Genomic DNA, 21,815 nt, shown 5'->3' with positions numbered 1-21,815 from the left:
CACAGCTCATAGGCAGGCCCAAAAGCTTCAGAAGATGACTCTGAGCTGTGGCACTTGTTTTCTAGCTGCTTAACTCTCTCAGAACTAATTTGTGATAATGGATCACACTCCAGCAATCTGCAACAAAGCAGCACTGGAGTTCCAAGGGAGCAGTCCCATCACTACGTGAACTGACCCAGCTGCCTTTTGGAAGGCAAGCTGCACGGGATGGCAAGGTCAGGCTGCAGCCTCAGCCAGTCAAGGCCAGTAATTTCTAGACAAACAAACAAGGATTTCTGTGCAAGTCTTACTTTCTTGTCCTGTAGCTAACTTGACCTTAATATCAAGATAGTTCCAACCTCTGCTTCAGCTATATTGCTCTAGGTGGTTTGCTGTCATTTAAAACTGAAGTTTAACGTTGTTTAACACAGTTGAGATGTTCTTTACTCATTCTGCTCTCTTTTCTAGGTTCTACAGTCATTTAAAGTGCAGCTGGGGAGTTTATTGTGACATTTGTGCCACCTTTTCTCAGTGCTTCACAGGAGAGATGCTGATTTTTTTTAAATATGGTAACTTGCCTGCAGCTTTGAACCTCCACATCACCTGTGCTGAGACCTGGCTTCTCAAAAGAGAGGCCAGCCCTCAGTTACCTTACTGCAAATCAATGGGCATTCAGGGCCAAAGTACTCCAGTGGCTAGGATCCAGCTTCTTATAATGAATACAGAGAAAAGGTATTGATTGTATTTAAAAACTTTACCTACTGCTTGGCACAAAAAGGCCAGCACCTGTTTCTGTGTCCTTGAGAGCATCTGTAGTGCATGTAATTGCCAGACAATCTAGTACTTTCACTCTGCCAGCTCAAATAGCAAGAACTGTGAAAATAACCTCACAGAGCATAAGTTTAGAGTCCTATGTTTTTACTACCACTGTTAGGAAAAACCTAGGTCATGAAGGTAATTCTCTTTTAACTTCATAATCTAAAGCTAAGCCTGCAACCTCCAGTTCTATCTAAAGCCAAAGAACAGCAGACTCTGGCTGTTGTGTGAGATACCAAGCAAAGGCTGCTACCTGCTTTAGAGCTCTAACTCTCCAGCTAGGAAAGGGAACTGGTTGCTCACAAATCTTGACCCTTAAGTGTAATTTGTATCAGTTTATGTCCATAAAGCCAGCATAAGAGCAGCCAAGTATCAGCATTCTTGTCTTGAGGTCTCTCAGCAGTGCTTTTCCCAGGAGAAGCATAGCTGGGCTCAGCCAGGTGCACAGTTGAGGTCTGCACTGCTCAATCCCACTGGATGTGGAGGAGCTCACAGCTCACACTCCAGAGCTTCTTTGCTGTCTCATCATCCCGGCCCCGTGGTGATACATATGCTGGCTGGCAATCACTGTAAGAACAACACTTTGAGTCAATGATCTTCATCTGCATTAGCACACTGAAATGTCTGTGTTAAGGCAAGAGGGTTGTTTTTTATCAGGTTAACTTCAAGACCAGTTGAAGAAGGGTAGGGGCTATCCACTGAATAAGCAAGGGTAGGTGCTAAACCACCTTGAGAAATCTTTCTTCCCAGCTGGCTAGTGAACAATCTTCCCCAATGGCACCAAGATCTGGAAAGCAAGTCTAGCTCTATCTTTTGTCTGAACTCTTCAAGAAACTTGTAGATGCTCTACTACTCTGTGTACTTTCTCATTAATACCACTAAAAGGGCTTATAAAGGCTGACCAGGCTTCAGCAGGGGCTCCTTTTCTAGCATCCAGTACAAAAAAATGCAAATCCATTCATCCAACCTTTCATTCTGAACTGTTTATCCCACTATATTGCCAGTGCATGAAAGGCAAAGCTGCCCCAGAATAATGGTACTGTAATAACCATGTACTGTTATCCTTTGTTCCATTACGCTGCAAACTGTGGCTCCTTTCTTCTCAGCTCCTGCAACCAGGCAGCACCCTGTCTAGAAGAGAGGTCATGTGTTCTTCTCTGTAATGCTAGATGCTGCAATAACATGTGAGTTTAAGAGAACAGAGGAAATTGCACCTCCTAAGATTTCTATCCAGCTGAGTGTTCTTAAAGCTCCAAGTGCAGAGTCTCCTGTTCCTGAAATGACTCTGGTAGACTTCACCTGTCTTGTGGCATGCAAATTCTTCTCTTAACATCTATATTCTAGTGCTCAGAAAGTGAAAAGGCTTTTAGGCTAGACTAATGTAAACACTGAATTACTGTTGAAGCTGTTCATTACCCACCAGGTCCAAAACTCCTGAATTAAAAATTCACTGAGGTTTTCTGTATTCCAGCACAGAAATGCTCCATTTATATCCTGGGACAGATGCTCATCCAGGGAAGATTAAGATCTCTATTTATATATTGAAGTCTGATTAAGACAGTATAAACTCCCAAGTGAAGATCAGGCAGAGTCATTACAGAGACTAATCTGCTCACACAGCAGAAGAGGAAAGCTCTGCAAAGATGCAAAGGCATTTTTCCCATATGGAAAAACTGCCCACAAGTTTCACATTTACTTCCAGAAACCCTCCCAATATTATTACACTGCTCTAGGCCCTGTGGGAAGCCGACAGACACATCTACATGAATATGCTCAAATGGCAGCCTTCAAATCTAGGATGAAAGTGACTTGGAACTGCTTTGGACTGTAGTCTTGGTGAGGGGAAAAGGCATGACTGTGCACGATCCTGGAGCATGGCAAAAGAGTCAAGAACAAAAGGGTTTGTAGGGGGAGCAACAGTTGACAGTTTACAGGACAGAGTGAAAAGCATCCCAGCAGGAGTTCCCTCCCAGCTGGTGGCTCTGTCACACTGGGAAATCAAGTTTTCTCACATGCCAGCCCTGAAAATAGCATCTCTGAGTACCTTCATCCCTCCCATCTCCCTGGAAGCACACACCCCTTCTGCTCCCATCAGGGAAAACTATAAAGACAACCAAAATAGTCTTCACAGGACTGACTCAAGTGACCTCAATTAACTAAACAGCTCTACTAAAAAGTGATTTGCTCAAGTCTCAGGCAGATCAGGATTAAAGCTCTGAGCATGTGACAGCCATTCCTGCACTTGGAATACAGTGATCACAGAATGTTAGGGGCTGGAAGGGAGCTCAAGAGATCATGCAGTCCAGAGCAGGATCACCTGTACAAGTCAGGGATTTCTTCTAACATGATACCACTGCAACAGAACTGGAAGGGGTAATGCTCTAGAATTTTACCATGCCCAACCTTATCAGCCAGCTTCTTAGTGAGCCCTTTAATTTTCTCCAGCCAACGAGGTTACCTCCCACAGTATTATCACTCCATCAGTTTGTACCCACCTGAAATACTGTCCTGTCACAGAGTCCAGCTCTTCTGCTACTGCACAGTAGATACTGGTCTGAGCTCCTTCCACAGGTGTCTTCAAGAAGAATGAGAATATCTTCCACAGCCACGTCATTACAAATGAGTGCCGGACCAGCTCAGAAGAGACAGAACCAGGATGGAGAGCATTTGCTGTGACTTTAGTGCCTATGGCAAAAGAAAGTAGTCCAGTACAAATCTGCATGCATTAACCTGCCTTTGAAAAAAATAAAGGGGTAATACACTCCTCAATTCTACCTGCAGATAGTCTACAATTTAAAGAAGGAGTCCAGGCATGGATACAGGGAGCATAAGTGAAGATCTCCGTAGTTAATGCTTGCTAGAGCACCCCCCCACTCCCTTCCAAACACTGCAGTCACTACACACAATCTACAGAACAATGTGCTAGAGGGCCTAGGTACTAAACCAGCAGCAGCAGCCATCAGGCTTCTAGAACACTAGCTTCTTTTGCTTTTCTGTAATACTCATTTCCTAGACAAGACACTGCTTCTGCTTTAATGAAATACTACTTCAGTTTATGAAAAAGACTGAATGACAAGGCTGTGACAGATGTGTCGTAAGAGGTAATGTCTAGTCCTATGCTTCTGTTCTACAGGCCACCAATATTTAAGGCAGCCCAGCATGCATTAGGTTTTCTATTGGAAACTGCAATTCTAGTTCAGCTCCTTCAGTTTTTTCATCTCCCACCTGCAAACCACAATTGTCTGTGTGAACACTACTAGCTTTTGACAAGTACCAGAGGAAAATGACATGCATTCAACTGTGCCAGGCTACTGGCATACTGCCATGCATACAACTCTGCCCTGTTGCTGTAAAGACTATTCATGTTTTAGGACTCCTGGTTCCACAGACAGGAGATATTTTCTTACTGCAAAAAGCTGTCATTGGCCCTTGCCTCAAACCATTTCTTCAATCCACTCTCCTCGTCCATGGTGTAGGAAAGCGCTCCCCTGCGGTCGAGGACTTGCCTTGCAGCCGCCGCGCCAGCTCGCGGGTGAAGAGCACGTTGGCCAGCTTGCTGTGGCAGTAGGCGAGGCCTCGATGGTAGCTCTTCTCACCATGCAGATCGTGGAAGCGGATGCGGCCTCCGTGATGCGCCAGCGAGGACACATTCACGATCCGAGCTGGGGCAGACTGCTTCAGGCGCTCCAGCAACAGGAAGGTCAAGAGAAAATGACCTAGTGGTGAAAAGGAGCCATCAGCCTTCTCTGGAGGGCTTCCCCTCTGGAATGTCAACGTACTTCCAATGTATTACTTACCTGTTACAGCCTACTGCTGCCATCAAGTCCAGGGAAAAGAAGACCTTCCTGAATCAATGGCTAAACTTTTGGGGGGCCATTAATTCTGCTCCTCAGCTTCAAGAAGCTGGAGCTGTCATGCAATTCAAGTGTTCCAGGTAATGTGTACAGATCCTTAAACAGGATCCATGATAAGCAAATACATTGCAGGGCATCTCCAGAACTCTAATTCCAGCCTTCCCTACTGTCCCAAGAAGGAAGGATGAGACCTTACCAAGATGATTGACTCCCAGATGCATCTCAAAGCCATCAGCAGTCTTGGAGTAAGGGCATAACATTACCCCAGCATTATTAATAAGAATATGGAGTTCCTTCTCCTCTGCAAGAAACAACAGACATCCTTAAACAAGGCAACAGAGACCAAAGACAGACAAGAAGGTAGCACAACTCCACCAAAAAATCCCATGCCTGAGTTGCAGCCACATCACCTCAATAAAATATGGATAAATCTCCTACCACAAACTAGCTCACGGCCTCTGGCAAGCCCTTGCTGTGAACCACAGTACCCAGCATGGTACAGGGATATCCAGGTCAGGGATGTGGCATTTGCCAGAAGAGCAGTGAGCAGTACTTGGTAAAATATTCTCACTGAAAAGAAGGATCTAGAAGCCATACCTGCTAGAAATTTCTCAGCAAACTCTCGGATGGATTTCGTATCAGCCAAGTCCAGTTTTTTCACAATGACTTCCTGGTTCCCTGTGTCAGCTCGTATTTCACTGGCTGCAGCCTCTGCCTTCACTATGTCTCTGCAAGCGATGATCACCCTAGCACCTGCAAGGGGCAAAACAAGAGGAACAGAAGCTGAGATCAGGGGAGCACACTGGATCGTCAAAGACATGGCAAGCAGGCCAACCAAGCACAGTGCTTACATGCAACTTATTTTTTCCTTGAGGGAATGGGCATCAGTCAGTGGAGCAGCTGGGAGGGACAAAGCCTTTCTTACTACATTGTTAGCTCCAATCCAGCCCAAAGCTGGTTTTGGACCAGAAAAATGCACATCTGAAGTGCATCTGCACAGGTTCTCTCATGTCAGGAGTATGTACCACAGCATTGGTATGATATATGTGTATCAGCCCCTGTAACAGGAATGTCAAGCCAGGAATACATGAAGTTATTTGAATTCCATCCAGAGTAATTTCTAAATGGATTGTGAATAGGTAGTTTAATCTTCTTCTTCTTTAAGCACTTAAACCAAATTAGCTTGAAACATGAATAACTACAACACACAGCTGTGGTTCCAAGTTTCAGTGGAAGATGCCCCTGCCCGTGGTAGGGGTGCTGGAACTAGATGACCTTTAAGATCTCTTCCAACCCGAACCATGCTATGATTCTGATTTCCCAGCTTCATACAAGCAGAGCCCAGAGAGCAGGAACTTCCCCAGTTCTCCCAAAAGAGCTGCAGTGCAGAGCATCTTCCTGTCACAAGACTCATTTTTGGAGTTTGAGCACTGAAACTATATAGTATCATAGTAGTATCATAGTAATCAGTCAGGGTTGGAAGGATCATTTAGTTCCAACCCCCCTGCCACGGGCAGGGACACCTCACACTAGATCAGACTGGCCAGAGTCTCATCCAGCCTGCTCTTAAACACTTCAAGGACGGGGCCTCAACCACCTCCCTGTACAACTCATTCCAGGGCTTCACCACTCTCAGGGTGAAGAGCTTCCTCCTCACATCCACCCTGAATCTCCCCACCTCCAGCTTCGTTCCATTCCCTCTGGTCCTATCACTACCTGAGACTTGCACCCCAGTGGTTACGACATCTGGAGGAGCAACACTCAGGCGTGTCTGAAATAACTTTGGAACCTAACTCACTTAACTGTAAACCTCCCTTAGATACCAGAAATGGACCACAAGCCCGCAGAGGCACATGAGCTGCATGGGTGCCTGTGGGTGACTTGCCTCTTCGTGCAAGGTCTCTGGCTGTCTCCTTCCCGATGCCCGTGTTGGCTCCTGTGATGACCACCACTTTCCCCTCCAGCTTAGCTGTGGACTTGCACTGTCCTCCAGCGACATACCTCCTGCAAGAGAGGGTGGCCTCGGTCACGGCCCAGGCCGGAGGGCAGCTTCCCGCCTTAGGGGACTCAGCGCCCAAGGTTTAGCCCCCTCGGCTGGGCTGACCGCAGCGCGCCAAGCTCCGGAGAGTCACGGGCATCGTTGCCTGAAGAGGCTTATCACGACCCAGTCGCGATCGGACCCCAGCTCAGGTCTCCATTCGCTGTCCAGCGCCCCCGCTTTACAACCAGCGCCCCCGGCCCCTCCCCAGCGCCGAGTGAGGCCACGGCTGCCATTGGCTGCCGCCGTCACCTCCGGAGATTCGGCCAATGGGCTCCGCCGCGGCACCGTGAGGAGAACGCGGGCCCCTCCCCGCGGGAATCCCATTACGACGGCGGCCCCTCTGCCAGACCCGCCGGCCCCGGCCCTGACCCCAGAGCCGGGTCCGGGCTGTCGGATACCGCAGGACGCCACCGAGCTGCGCGACGGTGCCAGTGCTCAACCCAGTCCCAGAAGCGCTCCGCGCCTTCTCTAGTGCAGTAGCGTTCCTGAGGCGCTGGAGCCGCAGGAGCGCGGACTGCACAAAAGGAACCCCTTCTACTCGTACTCCCCTCAAACAAACGGGGAGACCCGGCCGCTCTGAGGCGCGGCGCACACCGGCTCCATCCGCAGCACCGCGGGGCGGAGGCCGCCGCCGATACCCGCATACGCGCGAAAAGCCAGAGCCGCGCTCGGTAAGACGCACCTGATGTAGGGTGCTGCCACATAAAGGAGAACGGGAACGGAAACGGCAGCTCCCAGCGCGGCTCCCCAGCAGGTGAACATCGCCGTCGCCCGCTCCATGCTCACTGCCGCCGCTCGGCCGCGCCCACCGCGCCCGCTTCGGCCCGGCCCCCATCCGCTTCGGCCCGGCCCCTGCCCGCCTCAGCCGCGCCCCCCTTCGCTCAGGTACAGCTGACCTCCATCCCCGGCTGCGCCACCTGCCCTCAGCCCTCTCGCAGCAGCAACCCGGAGGGCCTGCTCCCTGCCGGCTCTTTTCTCCTGCTGGCTTTTCCTCCGGGCAGCACACGGCTCTGAAGGGGCTCTCGAGAACAACCTGAAACTGCCGGTGTTAACGGCACAGCGCAATTAACGAGCCCATGAAGCTGTGAGGAGGCTGTCCGGAAAGGCTTTTCAACACACATTTTCATAACCTCATGCCAAAGTTTGTGGTATCAACCCTATCAAAATGTATGGAGTGTACACAAGTAACCATAGGACGAGAGGAAATGGCCCCAGGCAGAACCAAGGGAGGTTTAAGCTGGATATTAGGAAACATTTCTTCACTGAAAGGGTTGTCAGCCCTGGAACGGGCTGCCCAGGGAAGAGGTCAAGTCACCATCGCTGGAAGTATTTAAAAGATGTGGTGCTGAGGGACATGATTTAATGATGGACTTCATAGGTTAACAGCTGGACTTGATGATCGAGATCTTTTTCAACCTAATAATTTCCGTAAGTGGATGTATTAGGAAGACTTTGACCAGCAAGTCAAGGGAGGTTGTCCTACTCCTCCACTCTGCCGTAGTGAGGCCACATCTGGTGTATTACATCCAGATCTGGGCTCCCCAGTTCAAGACAGACAAAAACCATAGAGGGCTATGAAGATGATGAGGGAACTTAGGAAGAGAGACTAAGAGACCTGGGCCTGGAGAAGACTGAGAGGGGATCTTATCAATGCTTTTCAATATCTAAAGGGTGGGTGTCAAGAGGATGGAACCAGACTCTTCTCAGGGGTGCCCAGTGACAGGACAAGGGCAAGGGGCAATGGGCACAAACTACAACACATAAATTTCCACATAAACATAAAGAACTTCTTTACTTTGACGGTGCCAGAGCACTGGACCAGGCTCCACAGAGAGGTTGTGGAGTCTTCTGTGGAGAGATTCCAAACCCACCTGGACGCGTTCCTGTGCAAGGCTATCTAGACGAACCTGCTTTGGCAGGGGGGTTGGACTAGACGGTCCCCTGAGGTCCCCCCTGCTGGCTGTGATTCTATACGTGAACACACGCCGAGGGCTGGGGCAAACACGGCGCTGCGTGCGGCAGTGCTCACTCACCTTCATCTGACGGCAAAAAAACCCAAACGGCAGGGGGCAGCTGGTGGCTTTGCCTCTTTGCTCCCCACCTTCTCGGAGCCGTGCACCGACCCCGACGGCGGCTGCCGAGCGCCCCGCGCGGTGCCGGCGGGACTGGCGCTGCTGCCTGTCCCCGGGAAGACTACACCACCCGGCAGGCAGTGCGCCCCCGGGGCCACAGTTCCCTCCCTGCGGCAGTCTGGGACAGCGCCTGATGCACTTCGGCACAAACGGCAGCCCCGTCGCAAGATGTGTGGCGGCCCGGTCCCCTGGGGAGCAGGCGGCGGCGGGCTGGCCGCGCTGTCGACGCCTCGGGCCGGTTTTGCGGTTGGGCGGCGCTGCGGGCGCCCGGTTGCGCGGGGGGAGGCCCACGCCGCCGCAGATGGCGGAAGTGCCTCGGCAGGCAGGCGAAGGGCTAGCGGGGAGCGGCAGCCGAGCGTGGTGGGAGGCGGCTGTCTGTCATGGCGGGCCGTGGCTCCGCGTCCTCGGAGCACCTAGAGCGGCTGCACGAGATCTTCCGGGGGTTGCACGGAGACCTGCGGGGCGTCCCCGAGCGGCTGCGGGGCAGCGCGGCCGGTGAGGCGGGGGCGGGCGGACGCCGTCCCTGGTTGCTTAGGGAAGGGCAGCGGGCTGGGTTTTAGCGGGGGCCGCGGCCGTCTCTCTCACTGACTATGGGGACCGGCCGTGGCGGGGTTGGCGCCACTTTCCCTCCCCCTCGCCTGGGAGCAGCCGGTCCTCCGATGTGGGCTTCTGTGCGGCGGCCCCGTGGGTAGCAGGCGCTTGCTGTAGGGCCGTTGCTGGGGTGTTCGGGGTGTTTCTTCTCGGATAACCCTGGTTTTTACAGCCGGGAGGGCAAAGGCCCTGTTAGAAAGCCTGTGTGAGAGGAAGGAGTTTGCCAAGGTAATTGCAAGCATCTTAACGCATCACTTTCGGTAGGCGCCTCCTTGGGGGCGGGGAGGGTTGGCTTTACAGGGACTGGCTTCACCCTGTGTCATTTTTCAGTTGCTGCCGTATTCTGGTAGCTTTTTTGTTGTGTGTTAGGCATGGTCATGCAAAGCACCATACAGGCAAGCAGCGAGGCAGGTGTGTCGCAGTGTCGCTTTACTCTCCTGGAGCAGCTCTTCTCGTCTGGCAAGCGCTGCTGTGCTGGGCTGCCACCTTCAGTCTTGTCTCTGAGGAGTTGTTAGGTGGATATTACTTGATGCTGTTTCTAGGTGGACTGCCTAAACGGCAGAGCTTTATGGTGTTTTTTTGTGTGTGTGTGGTTTTGTTGTTGTTGTTGTTTTGTTGGCTTGGTTTCTGGGTGAAATAAAGCGTTGTCAGGTTTCCGTGGAGCTTGTGTGGTCTTGAGCAATGAGTTCTGATTGGGCTTAAATGCACAGGCAGCATTTTTTGCAGCGCTTGTGTATAATACCTTTTCTTTTCCCCAAGAAATTGCAAACAATTTCAGACTGCTTTTTCAGATGTGCTTTCAGATTTTAATATTCTTTAAATTTGTTACTGCAAAAACCCCAGTGATATTTTTGGAAGGTATTTCTAAGAGAGTTTTAAGATAATACAGGAATTTATCTAAGTGGAAGTATTCCAGTCTCCTAAAATGCTTTGTTTGCTTCTTGTACTTATGAGGAGGGGAGTGTATCTTTATTTTGCAAGTTGTCTGATCCTGAAAACTTCAGGAGGTGATACAAGATACCTTGCATACTCTTATGAGATGATAGGCACGCTTCCAAGGCTGAGGGGAGACAGAATCTGTAGTCCTTGGGATATCTTTCAGGCATTGCAGCTTGGAAATGCTGTTTTGCATCATAGCTCTAGAATGAAGTATTTTCCTTCCAAATTTGTAAGAAGGCATCTTAAACAGCCTGGTTCAGTTTCAACTCTAGATGCTTTCCTCTGAATTAGTTCGGTTAGGTGTACTTTCCAAGTGGATCTCTCCCTAACCAATTGCAGATACATCAGTTGAATGTTGATGAGCATGTGGGTAATGTTACTGTGGCTTAGATACTTTTTACTGCATTAAATAAGTTCTTTCTGTGTACTTTGAGTTGCAGTTTAACCCACAGTGATATAAATTACACTGCTCATGTTCTGGCATATCTGTTAGGCCAGGTCCAGTATGATGTTTTCAAGCCACATTGCCTGATTTGTTGTTGACATACAGACAAAAAAGTTTCAAGCCATTGCTGCTTGACCTTTGGAATGTAGTATTTCTTTGGCTGGTCACTTATAAGTGCAGTGTCATCTTAGTCCACTTCAGGGACAGAAAGAAGGTGAAATGCTGTACCAGCTTTCAGTCAGTTTGAGTCAGCAGTTGTTTTTAAAGGGCACTACTTAAATCAGATTAGTGAAATGAAACAAAATACTGACTTCTGAAGGCTATTTTCCTGCAGTTCATGCTTGTGATTTCCCTTGCCACCCAGTTACACAAATGTGCATGGTGACAGCTGAAAGTAGGCCCTGATTCTCATGGGGGACTTCAATTACCCTGCCATTTGCTGGATAAGCTACACAGCTAGGCACACAAGTCCAGAAGGTTCCTGCAGTGCAATGACCCTAGCTTCTTGACACATATGTTGGAGGAGACCCAGCAAGGAGAGGAGCACAGCTGGGCTTTGTACTGACAAGCAAGGAGGGACTAGTTGAGGACACGAAGGTTAGGGGCAGCCTTGGCTGTAGTGACCATGAGATGGTGGAGTTCAGGAGCAGGTGCAGTAGGCCTGGAGCAGTAAGCAGGATCACAACCCTGGACTTCAGAAAGCATAACTTTGGCCTCTTCAAGGAACCACTTGGAGAAATCCAATGAGATAGGGCACTAGAAGGTAGGGGAGCCCAAGAGAGTTGGTTAGTACTCAGACCCTTTCCCTCAAGTTCAAGAATGCAGCATCCTAAAGAGTAAGAAATCTAGTAAGGGTGGCAGGAGACCTGCATGGTTGATCAGGGAGCTACTGGATAAACTCAAGCAAAATAAGGAAGTTTATAGAATGTGGAAAAGGGAACTGACCACTAGGGAGGAATACAAGAATGTTGTCAGACTATGTAGAAAAGCAGCAAGGAACACCAAGGGCTCCTTAGAATTAAACCTGGCAAGGGAGGTCAAGGACAACAAGAAAGGCTTGCTCAAGTACATTGGAGGCAAAACGAAGACTACTGGAAATGTGGGTCTGTTGCTGAATGAAGTGAGTGCCCTGGTGATAGGGAATACAGAGTTACTAAATCCATTTTCTGCTTCAGTCTTTATTGCTAAGGCTGACCCTCAGGAGTCTCAGAATTTGGAGACCACAGAGAAAAGTTAGGAGAAAGGAAGACTTGGCCTCAGTGAATTGGGTTAGAAATCAGTTAAGTAAACTGGACATCCACAAATCCATGGACCCCAGTGGTATGCACCCATGAATGCTGAGGGAACTGGAAGAAGTAATCTCAGGGCCACTGTCCATCATCATTGACAAGTCCTGGAAAACAAGAGAGGTGTCTGAGGGATGGAGGAAAGCCAGTGTCACTCCAGCCTTCAAAAAGGGCAAGAAAGAGGCTGGTTAGTCTCTCCTCCATCCCTGTGAAAATGATGGAACAGTTTGTTCTTGGTGCTGGCTCATAGTCTTCCTTCTGTCCACCATGACCCCCAGGTCCTTTTCCCCTTCACTGCTCTCAAAGGTCAGTCCACAGCCTATAGAGATACATGGGATTGTTCTTTCCCAGGTGCAAGTCTCCACACTTGGCTGTGTTGAATTTCATTTTCTCCCTGCCCAGCTCTCCAGCCTGTCTGAGTCTGTCTGAATGGCAGCACAACCCTCTGGTGTGTCAGCCACTCTGCACAGTTTTGTGTCCTCAGCAAACTTGCTGACAATGCACTTAGTGCCCTCATCGAGGTAACTGATGAATATACTGAGTAGTACTGGTCCTGGTACTGACCCCTGAGGCACTCCACCTGATACAGGCCTCCAACCAGATTTTTTTTACTGCAAAGATGTTTTCATAATATTGCCTTTCATTTTGTCTCTATGTTTAACCAAATTAGAGAAGTTTTACCAAGATGATTGTCTCAAATTTTTTGCTCCCCAGAATTTTACTTAAGGCTGAATTACTCTCTCCTGAGAGAGGTGATTGGGTTGGTGCATATTTGTCAGACATCTGTCAGGATTCGGTTTCATTTGCAGTACTCTTCAAGGGTTCTCTGGTGGTTGTCTCCAGTGCTTTTACAGAAGCTTGTAAAACACATTTTTGCCCTGTTGAGGCAAGGGGTGTATCAGAATTACACCTCCATGGGTTGTGGATATTGGAAAGGTATGACAGGTTTTTAGGACATGCAGAGTACATGTTTTAAGGCTTTTGTTTAAAACCAGAACAGCAGCAGAGAAACCCATTCTTTCACACCTGAGTTACAAAGATCTTGGCAAATTACAGTCTCAAGGAACTAAATTGTGTAGTTTTGTTGGCTGATTCAAACACCTGGTGTCATTGTGGAACAGGGAAGCGTTTGAGCATTTATCCATGAACCTGAGGTGATACCTTGATGGCATCTTTAATCTCTGAGCACTCTGGAATGCTTCTCCCTAGTTACTTTGTGACCGTGAGTATGGACAGTGCCCTGTTTGCCAGGATCTTCAGGGCTCACTTAGAAATATGGATTGACTTGATGTTCTGTTGAAATCCAAGTTATGGTTCCAGCCTTTAGTAATCTTGTTAAGTGTAGGTGGAAAAAGGAAATACTTACAAGTGGGTTTACCTCTTTGTTACCCTTTCATGTTAAATGTGCATGCAATCCTGCAGTGTCAGAACCGCATGCAGTTTTTCAACATGCAATTCTCTGGGTGTGTCTGTGGAGATTGGAGGGTAATAGGTCAGAGAAAATATTTCAGGTTTGAAAAAATGACTTCTTTTGTCTACCAAGAGTCATGGCCAGCATTTGGAAGGCTGGTTTCTACTCTCCCACCACTTCCCTTCTCAACAGTTGTCTTAAAACCCGGCTGTGTCTGTTTGAGGTAAATTTTGGCCTGGCTTCTCTGTAATCAGCCATCTGTGGCAGCTTCCTTCGTAATGGATGGAGTTGGGGCTCTGCTGTCATTTCTCTGTAGTGTCTCTGACATGTTGCTTTTCTCTTCACAGAGGAGAAGAAAAAATTAGTTCGAGAATTCGATGAGAAGCAACGGGAAGCAAATGAGACGGTAAAGATAGCCTCGGCTCCTGCCCTTTCTGCCTAGTTCCAATATTGATGCCTTTAAAAGAACAGTGCTTGAAAATCTTACTGTCTTTACAGATCCAATTGTGGCAGGCAGGTGTGGTATGTTATGGAATGTTTGGTACAATTGATCTGATAGGTGTGTGTGTGTGTTGGGTGCATCTATATACATATGCAGACAAATATGTGTGTTTGGTTTGGATGTCACCTTTGGATGTCACTTCCCCCTCATGAGGAGTGATAGAGGTGCAATTAAAATTGTAAGGAAGGCATATAAAAAGCTGCTATTTTATTTATTTTTCTTTACTGTCTTTTTCACAGAATCATGGAATTAACTAGGTTGGAAAAGACCTTTGAGATCATCAAGTCCAACCTATCACCCAACACCATCTGATCAACTAAACCATGTCACGAAGTGCCACATCCAGTCTTTTTTTAAACTCTTCCAGGGATGGTGACTCCACCACCTCCCTGGGCAGCCCATTCCAATGGCCACTCACCCACTCTGTGAAGAATTTCTTCCAGCCTAAACTTCCCCTGGTGCATGTTAACCCATCTGATTTTTCTATCATAGTCTCATGGTTAAATACCAGGGACCATGAATAGGCTTGTACAGACTTCTGGGCATCAGGTGACATGGAAGAACACAAAAAAAGCCCCCTGTGATTTGTCTTTCTAAGCAAGACATTGTGTATTAAGCTTTCTTTTCACGTTAATGTGCTCTCAGGATGTTTTTGAGTCAGAGCTGAATGCAGTGCTTTATTCTTCTGACAGTTTGCTGAGTTTTATGGACACACATCTGTGTAGGTGATGCCTGAGATGTAGAGCTCATATTGTGAGAGAGCTTGTATTGGCAGGCAGCTTTAATCATTGTGAATTCATAACTGTCACTAGAAATTGATGTGAAAATTCACACATCCAGACGCTCAAGGTTTACAAATCCTACCTGCAGTTGCCAGGCCTGGCTGTTGGAAGCGTGTGAATTTAGTGCCGTGCCTGTCTGTGCAGTCAATCTCTGCTGCATAGATGTGATGAGAAACTGATACCCAGCCTGGAAATGCTAAACTATATGAAAGTGAGAATTTCAGATGTTGAAGTTTTAGAGGGATGTTTCAGAAGAAAATCAAGCGTGGGTTTTTGTTTCTTTTTATTCTTGAGACTTTGTATATCTGCACTGGTTAGGCCACACTGTACTGGTTAGGCCACACCTTGAGGACTGTGTCCAGTTCTGGGCCCCTCAGTTTAAGAAGGACATTGAGACACTTGAGCGTGTCCAGAGAAGGGCAACAAGGCTGGGGAGAGGCCTTGAGCACAAGCCCTATGAGGAGAGGCTGAGGGAGCTGGGATTGTTTAGCCTGGAGAAGAGGAGGCTCAGGGGAGACCTCATTGCTCTCTACAACTACCTGAAGGGGGGTTGTAGCCAGGAGGAGGTTGGTCTGTTCTCTCAGGCAACCAGCACCAGAATGAGAGGACACAGTCTCAAACTGCACCAGGGGAAGTTTAGGTTCAACATGAGGAGAAAGTTCTTCACTGAGCAAGTCATTTGTCATTGGAATGTGCTGCGCAGGGAGGTGGTGGAGTCACTGTCCCTGGAGGGGTTCAGGAGGGGATTGGATGTGGCACTTGGTGCCATGGTCTAGTCATGAGGTCTGTGGTGACAGGTTGGACTTGATGATCTTTGAGGTCTCTTCCAACCTTGGTGATACTGTGATATCTGAAAATCCATGTGGGCTGAGCAGCATTAGGCAGTGGTGTACTCAATAAGGGTTTGGGGTTAATCTCCCTTACACAAACACACGAAACCATGTGAATCCCTTCATCAGGTGCTGAGTGTTGAGCACAGCTGCTGTAAGAATAGATTTGGTGCTTCAAATAAGAAGAATACGTTTTCTTTTGTCACAGCTGCGGGAAATGGAGGAAGAACTGAAGTACGCTCCTCTGCCTTTCCGCAACCAAATGATGAGCAAAATCCGGGCATACAGAAGAGACCTCTCCATGTTCCAGAGAGAGATGCGAAGCACGGATTTGGGACTGGGGCCTGGAAGTCAAAGTGATATAAAATACGGAATTTTCTCCACAGAAAATGAACAGAGTGTGAGAATTAGATTGAAATTGTATTTGGCATTGCTCTGATTGTTTAAACATAACATTGCAGATGAATCATTGACAGTGTTTCTACTTTAATCCGCTTAGCTTCTGTGTTTGTATATCTCCCTGGATCTCTGTATGGAACCTGGGTATCTCAGGGAGGAGGAAGGACACTTGGGAATCAAAGGAGAGCTTTTCTGTTCCAAACCAAAGATAGGAGTGTAATCAAAATGCAACTCCTCGAATGCTAGGCAGTTCATAACTTAAACAACATTCTGTACTAAAATGCTTTATTTAATCATTCCCTACAGCAGTGAAAACACAAAAGTGATGCTACGGGCTGAGAAGAAAGCTTAACAGATCCAGTTTCAGGCTCCAAAAGTGTGTGGAGCATGCAGTGTATAGGTTCTTTGACAGAATTCTCTTCTAAGCAATCTTAGTGTAAATAATTTCCAAAAAAGACAGGAAGTTCCCTGTGGATGTGCTGCTAGGTGTGAGAAACGCACCAATTTCTTGGTTTGCCAGGTATGCTCAGATTTCCTGCTAGTGAGACTGGATGTGCTGATGATCCTCAATGTACAGGACAGAAAGTTTGTGGGCATGGGCTTTCTGCTTGTCTGCTTTAGATAAGGAAGTTTTGAGGGAGGCTCTTTGTTTAGTAGCTTGGTAAACCTTTGCATTTGATTCCTCTTGGTTGGTTCCTCTAAAATCCCAGAGCAGGGTGGTAGATTCGACTTTCCAAAGCTTAAGACAAAACTTTATTCTGAGGTACCTTTTGACCCCAAGGTCAGCAAACATCTTCTATCCTCTAGCCAAGGCTACTGGCATGAAAAGAGGATCTTCGTTACTTAGCAGCCCATCTGTTAGTGCTGTTTGTTCCTAATCCCTTGGACTGTAAACTCTTAATGATCTTCCTGGCAACCAACTGTGAAGTCACAAGTAAGACTCAATTTAGATACAAATGGAAGAAGGAATTAGCTTCTTTAAGGTATTTTGTGTAGATGTTCTTTGATGGAAAAGCAAACTCTTGCAAAGTCAGGTTTTTTGTTACTGTTTTGACTCTTTAGCTATGTGTCCTTTTTCAAGGTTTAACCAGATTTGGCTACAATCTTAGAATAGGGACAAAAACTCTTGCAAAATGAACTGGGCCACATGGATTAACCCAAGAAACAAATGGATGGCCTGTGAGGTCACACCCTAACTGTTAATATGTCAGAAGCTTAATACTTCTAATACATAAGCATATGTTATTTTTCAGACTAATCTGCAGTCTCAGAGGGTGCTGCTTCTCCAGGGAACAGACAGCCTGAACCGAGCCAGTCAGAGCATCGAACGCTCCCACCGGATTGCTGCAGAAACAGATCAGATTGGCACCGATATCATTGAAGAGCTTGGGGAGCAGCGGGAGCAGCTGGAACGCACCAGGAGCAGGGTGAGCAGGGAGACTGGACATTGTATTGAAGCAAGCTGATGTCAACTTAGTGAGAACTGTGTGCCAGTCGCTGCTCTCAGAGGCTTCCCTAGGCTGACAATCCAACTGATCATAGAATCATAGAATCAGTCAGGGTTGGAAGGGACCACAAGGATCATCTAGCTCCAACTCCCCTGCCGTGGGCAGGGACACCCCACACTACATCAGGCTGGCCAGAGCCTCATCCAGCCTGGGCTTAAACACCTCCAGGGACGGCGCCCCAACCACCTCCCTGGACAACCCATTCCAGGGCTTCATCATGCTCATGGGGAAGAACTTCCTCCTCACATCCAGCCTGAATCTCCCCACCTCCAGCTTCATTCCATTCCCCCTAGTCCTATCACTACCTGAGATCCTGAGAAGTCCCTCCCCAGCCTTCTTGTAGGCCCCCTTCAGATACTGGAAGGCCACAATTAGGTCACCTCGGAGCCTTCTCTTCTCCAGACTGAACAGCCCCAACTCCTTCAGTCTGTCCTCATAGGAGAGGTGCTTCAGCCCTCTGATCATCCTTGTGGCCCTTCTCTGGACACCTTCCAGCACGTCCATAACCCTCTTGTAATAGGGGCTCCAGAACTGGACACAGTACTCCAGGTGGGGTCTCACCAGAGCTGAGGGGGAGAATCACCTCCCTTGACCTGCTGGCCACACTTCTCTTGATGCAGCCCAGGATCTGATTGGCTTTCCGGGCTGCAAGTGCACACTGAGAGCTCATGTTGAGCTTCTCGTCCACCAGCACCCCCAAGGCTCTCTCCTCAGGGCTGCTTTCCAGCCAGTCACTGCCCAGCCTGGATTTGTGCCTGGGATTGCCTCGACCCAGATGCAGGAGCCTGCACTTGGTCTTGTTGAACCTCATGAGGTTGGCCTGTGCCCACCTCTCCAGCCTGTCAAGGTCCCTCTGGATGGCATCCCTTCCTTCCAGCATGTCTGCTGCACCACACAGCTTGCTGTCATCAGCAAACTTGCTGAGGGTGCACTCAATGCCACTGTCCATGGCACCCACAAAGATGTTGAACAAGCCTGGTCCCAGGACTGATCCCTGAGGGACTCCACTTGTCACTGGCCTCCACTGGGACATGGACCCATTGACAGCCACTCTTTGGGTGCAGCCATCAAGCCAGTTCTGTATCCATCTAGTGGTCCAGCCATCAAACCATGTGTCACCAGTTTGGAGACCAGGATGTGGTGCGGGCCAGTGCCAAAGGCTTTGCTCAGGTAGATGTTTCTGCAGACCATGATGTTTCTACAGACCAAATCCAGGTTGCCACATTCCTATGCTGCACTCATAAAAGGACAATTAATTACCACAGAAGGGCCCAGAGCACCATGATCAAACATGTGATGCTGCATCTGTGCAAGAGAGAATAGTTGACCTAGAAACCTGCTTTTGAAAAACCAGCATTAGTGAGAGGATAACAGATTCAAAGAAGTGGTAAGGAGCTGCCCACTACTAGATTCCTAGCAAAAGTTTAGATTTGGGAGGCAGTGAGCAAGTCCTTCTAATGACATGAAATTGAATAGAAGCTCAATTACTTACTAAGCACCCCATATTTGTAGGTTACCCAAGGATGCCCATTCTATATCCTTGGGTTAAGAAGCTCTCCTGCTGTGGAAGCTTTAAAAAATAGTTCATTTGTTTTGTTTACACACATGCAAAATGAGAATTTGATTTGTGAAGTAACAAACTGATGGGATTTTCTGTGTGTACAAGGGATCCCAAGTGTAAAGCTTTTAGGTGAGCACTTGCAGGGGGATGCCGAGTTTGGCAAGTCAGCACGCTCAGCCAAAACAAAAAGGGTACCCCTTTTCCTTGGGAGTGGTCCCTGCTGAGTCTAGGTTTTTCTTTTAAGTAGTCTTTCCATTTCAGTCAGAATTTCATTTGCTGTGCTCCCCAATACGGGTTGAGGAGCAGGAAAGTAAATGTGTTTTTCAAGATTTGTAGGTACAGTTTTCATCTGCTCTTTTTAGAAGAAAAACAGTCCTTCAAGCATGTCAGTCCATTCACAGGCAGCATGCTCATGAAGCTGGGACATGCCTCTTAAGCACTGTGTTGCTAAATTTTGTTAACCACACTTTGCACCTAGAAAGAGACTTCCTTCTTGCTTGGTCTTTCATAGCAAAGATTGGTCTAGTATGCTTTGAATGGACTTGGTAGATGAACCAGACTGAGCTGGGAAGAAAACTCAGTGCAAAGTAAGGTACCTGCAGAGCCAGTTATGTAACTGGGGCAATTACTTAAACTATTGTGCAGCTAGGTGTCTGTGATAGTTACTGATCTGGCTTACCTTTTACTGTCCTTGAAGGTCTGGAAATGAGATGGCAGAATCTGACCTGTGGCCATACATCAAGAATCTTGACTCTGTGAGACAACAGCTTTTTCAGTTGTCTGTAACCTCACTTCATTACATGCTGCTTAGTAGCAGACTAAGAAATAGTTGACAGTTCATTTCTGAAATGGAGTATCTGTTAACAGCTCAAGAGCTTGTACCCCCGGGGTCGCTGAGACCTATCAGTGCAACATTGTTCTTCTTTGCTAGAAATTGCACAGCATTTCAGAAGGTTCCAGATAGGCAGGGGGAGAACAGGGCAGTAGAATTTCCTTCTGATGTCAACAACTGGAATAATGAAATGAAATTTGATGAAAGGAACTAATACCAACTTTCTGATATTTGTAGATGAACTGAAGGGGCAGGAAGTAGTCCTAAACTGCATTTCTATGTATGTACCTAAGAGAATATACACATCAAAGTCTCATTTCCTCCATACAAAGGAGACAGTGCTTCCAGTTTGCACCGAGCATTGCTGTCTGAATTTTGACATGGGGTTAGCCTTGGTCCTTTTCCTACCTGTACTTCAACAGCAGCTACTTCCAGATGCATCTTTTCAGAGCTGCTCTGTGCTTGTTCAACTGACAGATTTTTTTGTTTCTTCTTAGTTGGTGAACACAAGTGAGAACTTGAGCAAGAGTCGCAAGATCCTACGTTCTATGTCCAGGAGGTGAGTAGCATGACTGACCAGGGGCAGCACTCAGCTGGTAGTGTTGCTGCCTGCCAGTTTCAGGCAAAAAGTAAAGAATACAGTGTTAGCTGGAACTGCAGGGAGCTTTTAGAAGTGGTGTAACCAGAGTGTGTGCAGAGGTACAGGTGCTAATTTGTGGGTTTTTCCTCTCTGGTAATTACTTAATGGAATACAGGTAGTTGAACATTATAGAATTTGTGCTGCTCATTTAGGGTAACATGGGGCCTTCAACCCTCCCCCATGATAAATGGTGGTGAGGACATAAGCATGTTACAGTGAATTACTAATGGTAACTTGAGATGCAGCTCCTTGTTGCCTGGAAAAAGCTCTGCCATAAATCACTGCAGCAGCATTAGATGTCTGGTGATGCAGACCAATCTGTTTAGCCCACAGTAATACCCTAGAGCAGCTGGAATATCATGTCAGAAACTGAGAACCTGACTATACTATTTGATTACTAAAGCCTTGGCTGCCTAAGTATGTTTAGTTTCTTAATTACATGCCTTAATTATAATCCTTATGAACCAGTTCATGGAGCCTGTAGGTACTTCTGGTCTATCCACCTTTCCTTTATGCCCAGATTGCTAAAGCAAGTTATGACAGCTGTGTAATTTTCCAATAGTAAAAGTGCATCACTATTTGAAGATTTTTAGAGTTTCACCTCAACTGCATCATTCCAAATAAAAGCAAGGACAGTCCAGGTTTTAGTACAGGAGTTCAACTGGGGCTTTTCTCTTTTCTTACTTGAATGAGTGGGCACACACAGAGCAGAATGATCTGCCTTACACAGGGTGGGGGAAGATGAACACAACTGCTACCATTGAAGGAGAAGATACAAGCAGAACTTAAAAAAACCCAAACAACATGGGCAAGAAACTAGTGAGCTTAACAAGCTTCCTGCTTGTTAAGAGCTATTCAAATAGCACTTTGTGGTCTAGCTGAAAGAGGGACTATACTTACTGAAGACCAGATGGTGATTGAATTATCTAGAATCTGAATTCATAAAAAAGCTATTTTGGCTTTCTTTATATTTTTTAACTCTAGGATTACCACTAATAAGTTGTTGCTGTCTATCATCATCATCCTGGAACTAGCCATCCTAGGAGGTGTGGTCTACTACAAGTTCTTTCGCAGCAAATGAATCTTTGTGACCGAGATGAACTTTTCTAATGCTGAGGAAGCAGAGCAGGCTGTCTGTTCCCTCTGACTGAGGATTGAACTGTCTCAGGAGACAGCATGTTAAACTGAACGTGTACTGACCCTAGAAAGACAGAGAATGGGAGTAAAAGGAAAATGCAGAGAGCCTTGACCTGCTGGTAAGATTAAT

General features: G+C 47.5%; 2 protein-coding genes across 3 annotated transcripts; one reads left to right on the top strand and one right to left on the bottom strand.

The window, feature by feature from the left end:
- Positions 1–1,124: 1,124 nt before the first annotated feature.
- Positions 1,125–7,513, bottom strand: LOC104297301 (retinol dehydrogenase 12-like). 2 transcript variants are annotated; one of them, XM_054161613.1, is made up of 7 exons: positions 7,373–7,513; positions 6,535–6,653; positions 5,247–5,402; positions 4,846–4,950; positions 4,302–4,511; positions 3,291–3,480; positions 1,125–1,362 (listed from the first exon to the last, which is right to left on the bottom strand). In XM_054161613.1, the coding sequence occupies exons 1-7, from the start codon at positions 7,468–7,470 to the stop codon at positions 1,260–1,262; spliced, it is 981 nt and encodes a 326-aa protein (XP_054017588.1). In that variant the 5' UTR covers positions 7,471–7,513; the 3' UTR covers positions 1,125–1,259. The 2 variants fall into 2 exon arrangements, with proteins under 2 accessions (XP_054017588.1, XP_054017589.1); XM_054161614.1 differs by lacking the exon at positions 6,535–6,653 and having other exon boundaries at positions 7,373–7,510.
- Positions 7,514–9,105: 1,592 nt separating this feature from the next.
- Positions 9,106–21,716, top strand: VTI1B (vesicle transport through interaction with t-SNAREs 1B). The gene is made up of 6 exons (XM_054161612.1): positions 9,106–9,317; positions 13,842–13,900; positions 15,817–16,008; positions 17,261–17,434; positions 20,406–20,467; positions 21,533–21,716. Exons 1-6 carry the CDS (start codon positions 9,203–9,205, stop codon positions 21,627–21,629), a joined length of 699 nt encoding a protein of 232 aa, XP_054017587.1. The 5' UTR covers positions 9,106–9,202; the 3' UTR covers positions 21,630–21,716.
- Positions 21,717–21,815: the final 99 nt, after the last annotated feature.

This window comes from Dryobates pubescens, chromosome 5 (genome assembly GCF_014839835.1).
Source record: "Dryobates pubescens isolate bDryPub1 chromosome 5, bDryPub1.pri, whole genome shotgun sequence".
NCBI lineage: Eukaryota > Metazoa > Chordata > Aves > Piciformes > Picidae > Dryobates > Dryobates pubescens.
The sequence above is the reverse complement of the archived record's forward strand: the minus strand, read 5'-3'. Positions and strand labels throughout refer to the sequence as shown.